General features: G+C 46.1%; 1 protein-coding gene across 1 annotated transcript; it reads left to right on the top strand.

Annotated features, from left to right (window-relative positions):
• The first annotated feature begins 3,898 nt into the window (after nucleotides 1-3,898).
• Nucleotides 3,899-6,701, top strand: adra2a (adrenoceptor alpha 2A). The gene is made up of 3 exons (XM_083655395.1): nucleotides 3,899-4,100; nucleotides 4,498-5,500; nucleotides 5,841-6,701. Exons 2-3 carry the CDS (start codon nucleotides 4,746-4,748, stop codon nucleotides 6,337-6,339), a joined length of 1,254 nt encoding a protein of 417 aa, XP_083511521.1. The 5' UTR covers nucleotides 3,899-4,100; nucleotides 4,498-4,745; the 3' UTR covers nucleotides 6,340-6,701.
• The last annotated feature ends 1,723 nt before the right edge of the window (nucleotides 6,702-8,424 follow it).

Genomic DNA, 8,424 nt, shown 5'->3' with positions numbered 1-8,424 from the left:
ACATCTATTTCAAGATCCCATATACCCATATCTATTCCAAGCATTACAGTAAAAGAAAATCTTAAATCTACATGACCGTCATTCTCAACGTTTTATTTCTCTCAGGCAATTAATTTTGATATATCGTATACTGACATTGTCCTGATCGCAAAGTCATAACTTGAGTAAAATGCTTTTCCAGAACAACTAATCAATACATCAGTTTTAGTGGAATGTCCCTCTAATGCAATTATGCGAGGTACCCAGCTCTTTTGTACAGTACTGCTCCTCTACCTGACACCCTGTATAAGCCCCACCCACCTCCACATAAAGCCCCACCCACAGACCCTCTATAGTATCTCCATACATTAACTCGACTGCCTTATGTGCACCAAGCGAAACCTTTACAACAGTTTGATTTACTCAACAAAGACAGATAATCGCTTTTTAAAATAAACGACGGTGGAAGTATCTGGGTCGGGTCCACGGATTTCAATTCAGACGGCAAAGTTTTCGGTCACTTCTTTTCTCGTCTGGACGTGCAGATGCAGACATGACTAGCCAATACGTTCTCACTCCAAACTCGTCTCACAGAAAGACTTTGACAAGCCCCTTAGGCGACCTCCTTAATGCTCCGTGGAGCCTCTGGCGTTTTATGGCCCGGGGGTCTTCAAGCCCATGCCCCCAACCCAAAACCTGGGAGGTACTACGGTACTTCCCCACTCATTGTGGATGACGAGCCCGAGGCCGTGCTTGACCTTTGCCTGAACCCACAGCTGCAGAGTGCTTTTTAATGGTTGGCCCGTGCTGCCTTCCATAAAACGCGGGAGGCTCCACGGAGCGTTAAGGAGGTTGCCAAAGCGGGAGTGTTTGGAGTGGGAATGGGCTGGACTACCTCTATGTGAGTCTTCAGCGAGTCAGCGATGGTGCCCAAGACCCAGTCAGAGGTGTTTATACAGACAAAGAGACGCGCATGTCATCTGGTGGCAGTGGGAACCTCCATACGGACCAGCAATTCAAGAACAATTTGTTTTTTTATGAAGCATCCTTCTGTTGTTCTGTTTTTGGATATATATATGCCTTTACTAAGTATTATTTGGCAAATGAAAAAGAGGAAAAACAATGATTTGTTTGCTTGGTTGTAAATGACAAACTTAATCAATGCCGCCCCATTGTAAGACAGTTATCCTGAAACAAATAGTTTGCAAAGAGTGCTAATTTGCAAATGGGTGAAAATGACCATGTTTGGTGATGTTCTGTATGTACATACATCTTTTTAACTGTAATAAACCGATAAATATTTACAAATTTATCATGTGTAATAATTGAGTATTTTGTTTCTTTGTCACTGAACACCGCAAAGAGCACAAATGCAGTCTCAGATTCAAAACAATATTGTAACGCAGATGTGCTGCTACTCATGAGAGACTATAAAGGTTCAAAATAACATTTATTGATAGAATCATTTAATCTGTCACCCAAATACATACATCTGTCAATAATCATGTTACCCTGATTGGTTCTGGCCTTATGGGTTAAATATTTCTATCCCTCCCTGAATTAGTTAGGCCGCATTATAAACCATAGCCCTGTGGCCTGCTGAAAACCAGTATAAAAGGTAGTGCAGGTCGTATGTGGAAACTGTCTCTTCACAGCAGACAGTGGACTGTGTACCGCCTGCTCCAGTACAACAGTGCCACCTGCTGGTTAAATCACGGATTATTAACTATTATTGGAAGAGGTGTCTACAGTAGGCTAGAAGTTGCTCTAATCACGACTATTCTCCAGTAGCCTGCAATACTGAGAAGTTTGGGAGACTCTGTAGGCTATAATTACATATTTACCATTTTGAAGGTCGGTGGATCTGTGTATTGTAAAGTGTTACCAAACAAACATCCGTAGCTACTGCCTAGGCTATGTGAGTAGCTTGCTGCCTGTGTGAAGGCCTGCAGGTTGCTGCAGTCTCAGCCTGTATATGCAGAGGAGAGGAGAGGAGTGGGCATCAGCTTCGTGCAGCTCGGAGCCTCTTGCAGGAGACGACAGGTGTCACTGTATCCTTGCGCTTTGTCTGCGCTCATCATGCATCAAGCGCCACGACAACAAGTGATGTTGACTGAAAACACTCCGACGTCCAGTCAGTCGCCTGACGGCCGCTGGTGTTTTGCCAGCCTGAGCCTGCGGCCCGGACAGGATCTACAGGCTGATTAGAAAACCAGAGAGCTCTCTGTCTCTGTGGGCAGCCCACCGCCCGCAGCCACAGGTGGACAGACTCAGCTGGATATACACTTCCCTCACCACGTTCGACAAACAAACCCCCCAGAGCCAGAAGGACGCATGAAGGTAAACAACGACCTGCAATCCCGAATGAAAAGTTTTTATTTTCAACAAAGAATTAAGTTCTCCTCGTTGTAAGTCCATATAGCTCCATGTCCTGCGTAATATGTAGCCTAAACTATTTATGTCAGCAGCCTGGCTATTCCGAAAACAACAATAAAATAAAATAGATAATAGTTGAAATGTGTTTACCCTACCCTTTGCTAAAGCAGCTGTCTAACCTGCAGGTAGGTTAGGTGGGAATGTGATGGGCTGCAGGGCATTCTGTTTTAATTTCATAAACGGCGGTCTATGTGGGCCGAAATTCAACCCAACCTTCAGGTGTGTCCGTGTCCCAAATAAAATGGGCAACAATTTGATTTAATTCGGTTAGTTTTATTTCCAATAGACTTCAGCACGGTGGGAGAATGTAAAATGTGATTATATATCTGCCCTGAGTGCCCTCCTTGTCATCTCAGCTCCACCTAGTAGCTAGTAGAGACAGTTATGCAATTCTGGAAAGTCAATATCAGATGGTTTCCTCAGTCGGGGCATCATTGTAGCTGATGGGGCTCTGTCTGTGGGGGGTCTTGTGAGTCACTCTGAGGGGTTCGGGGCATGGAACAGGTTTGGGAACACCTGTTGTATATAAAGGTCGCCGAATAAATGGAGTTGGGGTAAAGTAATAAAAAGCCCCGCTTAATATCCACGTGGTGTGGCTCTGTGCTGCTAAGCAACCGAGTCTAGGCACACTGCAAAAAGATGTCTATCTGAACCATATAGCCTACTGTGATCTGAACATGGGGTTTAGTCACAGAGCCAGTTCACTGTTAAAAAAAAATCTGCAGTTGTGAGTGTGTGTGTGTGTGTGTGTGTGTGTGTGTGTGTGTGTGTGTGTGTGTGTGTGTGTGTGGAAGGGGGGGGGGGGGGGGGGGGGGCGCACTGGATGTTTTAAGTGTCTCCAGTTTCACTTGTTTCGAGATTTATTTATTTACTTGTTTCAAGTTTCATTTATTTATTTATAATTTTTTATTTTATTTTATCCTGCTGGCTTTCAAATAGATTTCTGGTGAATTTGCTGAATAAGCTCTTCATTATAAAGAAGAAAAAAAAGAAAAAAAATCCAGAGATCAAATTTGGACCATGATTTGGACACACTAAAGGCTATGGTAACCAACACCACTTGCTTAATGATTGTTTATTTAGGCCTATTTCATCTTATTTTATTTGATCGGTGGCTTCCAATTAAATTTCAGTCGAATTTTGATTCTCACACACACACACACACACACACACACACACACACACACACACACACACACACACACACACACACACACACACACACACATCCAATATAATGCTTAAAAACCACTGGATAGCTGGACTCCCTCAGGCTGTGTCACACCTTGCCAGACTCTGTGAGGCGGACACTTCTTGCAGTGTGGGCGCTATAAAGAGAGGGAGTGGCGGACGGAGAAACACTGAGGAGAGAGACTCACTCCACACACAGACAGACAGGCAGGCAGGCAGGCAGCAGCACAGCAGCACCCGGGATAACATGATTATCGCTCTATTAGGTCCGCTAGATAATACTGTGGGGGAGAGAGAGGGAGAAGATACTGTGGGGAGAGAGAGAGAGGGAGAAGAGAGAAGAGAGACCATGAACGCACACTTCAGACTTCATCCTCCACATGGACGCAGTGGACTGCCTTTGCTGCTTATTGATGTGCTTTAAGAAGTTGCCTACTGACAGTTTCTTTCTCTCTGTCTGTCACACTAGAGATTGTCACCACTTGCTGCCTCAGGTAAGATCATTTCTCACTTTATTTGCCTTTATTGAAGAGACAACACTGATAATGAAATAAATAATGATAATAGTAATAATAATCAAAACAAACAGGATATGGTAGGTCATAATGGGTATGGTAATATCAAGTGTTGATGGCATTGCAATCTCTGTCTGTCACACTAGAGATTGTCACCACTTACTGCCTCAGGTAAGGTTATTTCTCACTTTATTTGCCTTTATTGAAGAGACAACACTGATAATGAAATAAATAATGATAATAGTAATAATAATAATAATAATAATAACAAAAACAATAGGATATGGTAGGCTATAATGGGAATGCTAATATCAAGTGTCGACGGCATTGAAATAGCTGGCTTTTCTCTCTCTGCCTGCATGTGCCCCTCCTGCAGATGATCTCTGAGGGGCCGGCACACGATGAGAGGAGAAACCCCCCACACACATACGAGCCACAGAAGAAGAGCGATCCAGCTCCCCTCTCCAGCCCCCCACACACATACGAGCCACAGAAGAAGAGCGATCCAGCTCCCCTCTCCAGCCTTGCTGTGAGCTACTAGCCCCGCCCCCTGCTCTTTTCACTGGATGATATTTGTCGTTAACCTCACGTGAACTCGGGGAGGAAGTGGGCCAATCCGCTCCGATGGGGTGCGACAACGAGACCAACGAGACTGTTGCGGGAAGGGCGCCATACAGCATCCAGACCTCCCTGCCTCTCACCGTGCTGGTGGGGATCCTCATCCTGCTCACGGTGTTCGGCAACGTCTTGGTGGTCATCGCCGTGTTTACCAGCCGGGCCTTGAGGGCCCCGCAGAACCTCTTCCTGGTCTCCCTGGCGTCGGCGGACATTTTGGTGGCGACCCTCGTGATGCCCTTCTCCTTGGCCAACGAGCTCATGGGATACTGGTACTTCGGCAAGGTGTGGTGCGAGATCTACCTGGCGCTCGACGTCCTCTTCTGCACCGCCTCCATCGCGCACCTCTGCGCCATCAGCCTGGACCGCTACTGGTCCATCACGCAGGCCATCGAGTACAACCTGAAGCGGACGCCGCGGCGCATCAAGTGCATCGTCGTCATCGTCTGGGTGATGGCGGCGGTCATCTCCTTCCCGCCACTGATCAGCATGGAGAAGGAGAGCGCCAAGGAGGAGGGCCCCATGTGCAGGATCAACGAGGACAAGTGGTACATCATCTCCTCCAGCATCGGGTCCTTCTTCCTGCCCTGCGTCATCATGGTGCTGGTCTACATAAGGATCTACCAGATCGCCAAGAAGAGGACACGGCCGCCGCCCAGGGAGACGCCCATGACGGCCGCGGCCGCCGCCGACCGGAAGGAGAACGGGCTGGGCGGGGGCGTGGCCGAGGACCGCCTCTGCCACGAGAAGCTCAACGGCGAGCGGTAGGGGGGCGTGAATCTTTCGGTGTCACCGTTCGATTTTGATTCCTGCTGTCACGATTCGATTCTAAATGGATTTTTAATTCAAAACGATTCCTGATTCAAAATGGATTCTCGATTCAGTACATGGGGGATTTCAGGATCTACTCCAGTCTGCTGTGTGCTAAGAAAGGCGGTGTATAAAGTGTATATTATTATCTATTATTATCTTTATACATATATTATTATATTATTATGATTATATTATATAGCTCATATATATATATATATATATATATATATATATATGGAAACTGGCAGATACAAATTGCGATTCTTAATGACTTGATTTTCTGACCCTTAGAGAGCGGGATGGCGAGCCAGAGGAAGCAGTGGCAGGAGGAGAGGAGGAGAAAGGCGAGGCGAACGGGGTGGACATGGAAGAGTCGTCGTCCTCCGACCACCACGTGCACAACCCCTGCTCCATCAAGAACAAGTCCTCCAAGGGGACGAGCAAGCTGAGCCAGATCAAACCCGGGGACAATGACAACGTCCCCAAGCGGGTCGCCAGCACCAAGGGCAGCCGCTGGAAGGGACGGCAGAACCGGGAGAAGCGCTTCACCTTTGTCCTGGCCGTGGTCATCGGCGTGTTCGTCGTCTGCTGGTTCCCCTTCTTCTTCACGTACACGCTGATGGCCCTGTGCGAGTCCTGCTCCGTGCCCGACACCCTGTTCAAGTTCTTCTTCTGGTTTGGCTATTGCAACAGTGCCTTGAACCCCATCATCTACACCATCTTCAACAATGACTTTAGGAGGTCTTTCAAAAAGATCCTGTGCAGGGGGGACAACAGAAGACTGGTGTGATGGACTGCCGCTCGCTCTGGGTACATGCTTTCCTCTTTTTTTAATATATAATGTACATAAATTGTAAAGTACGTTGACGTCATGCATGATCATTGGCTTATGGACTCTCTAACTACTTGGAAAGGCTTTCCTGGTTCTTCTCAAAACATCAACCACCCACAGCTTCAACACCAACTAGAATCATGAAGACAACGCTCTCAACCCTCCAGCTCACGCTGTAACACAGCCACAGTGACACCCACGTCATTTTATTCGGTTTGATTCAATTTGTATTATTTGTAAATGAAAGAAATACCAACGGAACATGGCGAGATCCATGATGTGTGTTGAACTCTTATGTTGTACAAAATGACGTGTCTGTATATTTGTCTCTATTTTCATTGTTATCAATACAGTAGTGTGGCATTTTGTATGATATTGTGAGACGATGATGACGGGGACAATGTTGGGCACAGTGTAAAGAATAAACGCCATTTGCTGAACCGCTCTCTGGGCTCCACAGCTAGTGTGAGGGGCATGGGAATTGATGATGTCATCAGACTTTGGACGCCAAACTGCACACGCACACACACACACACACACACAATGGGGGGGGGATCGAGGGTACAAAATTGACGGCAGTCGTGTCAATTATAGAAAACATCCCAGTGGTGAAATAGCTCTGAGAAAGCACAGCGGGGCGTTAGGGGCACCTGAGGAGAAACACTCACATTCACTTGTGATCCATTGTGAAGGTGTGAAGACTGTGGGAATAAGAGGGCAGCTCCATCAAGTCCTCATGTGAAACCATTTGGTATGAGAGGGGGAGAGGCGAGAGCAGAGCTGTCCAACTGTACTCCAACAGAAAAGTGCAAATTCACTGCTCTGCTGAACGTGACCTTTACGACAGATTAGGAGCGTAGTATAGAGGGCGAGCAAATGTTAATTACAGGCTTCTTTGCGACGCTGCGCCTTGGCTTCATCTCGTTTGTGATTTAGATGGAGAGGATTTGTTGTCCCAAGATGTCAGATTCCACAAGTAGAAATTGCATATATTTATTTTTGTTATCTTTTTCTTGCAAGTGTTGGTTCAGGCTTTGCATAGATTACATTAGATTTCAGAGTGGGTGAAATGAATCAGGTCCAGTTGATGAATACAGATGAGAATAGTAACGGTTCATTGACTGTTCTGTGTTCTGCACGCTATGCATCATTAAGCAAGCAACAAAGATGAAGCCTGCCAGAACCAGATCAACTGGTTTCTCTCTCTCTCTCTCTCTCTCTCTCTAGCCTTACCTCTCTCGCTCTCCAATCTTCCTTCTATCTTTCTTCCACTCTCACTCTGCTCCCTATATCAACAGTAGAAGAACGAGTGAATAAAATGCAAGTAAATAGTATCATCTGTGCAGAGGATTACATTTCACCAGTGTTGGGGAGTAGTTACATGTAGTTGAACTACATTTTGCAGTAACTTGCTGTTAGTTCAACTACATTCATATTTGCGTCATGGGTCAAGTAGTTCAACTACGGTACTTTTGAACCCGGGTCTCTGAAAGGAAAGAACTGTTAGGCGATGTCATACCTACATCTCATGAATACGAACTGTTAGATGATGTCATGACTACATCACTATCTGACTACATCACTGGACGCTGTTAGGATGTCATCATTGGGATGTCGACAGTGATGATGTGATGTCATATTCTGAACCTATAAGAGTTGGCTCTGCTAGTCCTCTGCAGTTGTCCATAGATTCATCTCAGGGCAACCTTCTGCAACAGTTCCCAGCTTCGAAACCTTGCATATATATACTCAGCTTATCAAGTGCTACAGCGTTCCCAGTCTTGGCCATCAAGTATCTACACGTAAATCCTCCAGTCTCAAGGTATGCCTAACAGTATGGACAACTGCAGAGCCAACTCTTATAGGTCCCGAATAGTCATGATAGTAGTCATGACATCATTTAACAGTTTGGATTCATGAGATGTAGGTATGACATCACCTAAGAAGAACCTGATATGGTCCTCCCGCAACCCTCTGAGCCACCACAGACAGCCCTGCTGCTGAGAAGGGGCTGCATGGCTGCACCATGAATAGCACACACAC

This window comes from Poromitra crassiceps (assembly GCF_964638095.1).
Source record: "Poromitra crassiceps genome assembly, chromosome: 19".
Classification (NCBI taxonomy): Eukaryota; Metazoa; Chordata; class Actinopteri; order Beryciformes; family Melamphaidae; genus Poromitra; species Poromitra crassiceps.
This window is presented reverse-complemented; position numbering and strand designations above follow the sequence as displayed.

Bases quoted from the DNA above. Each gene is read 5' to 3' on its own strand.
- adra2a (XM_083655395.1), top strand. From the start codon at position 4,746: ATGGGGTGCGACAACGAGACCAACGAGACTGTTGCGGGAAGGGCGCCA. The intron at 5,501-5,840 runs GTAGGGGGGCGT...TCTGACCCTTAG, and splicing joins GAGAAGCTCAACGGCGAGCG to AGAGCGGGATGGCGAGCCAG.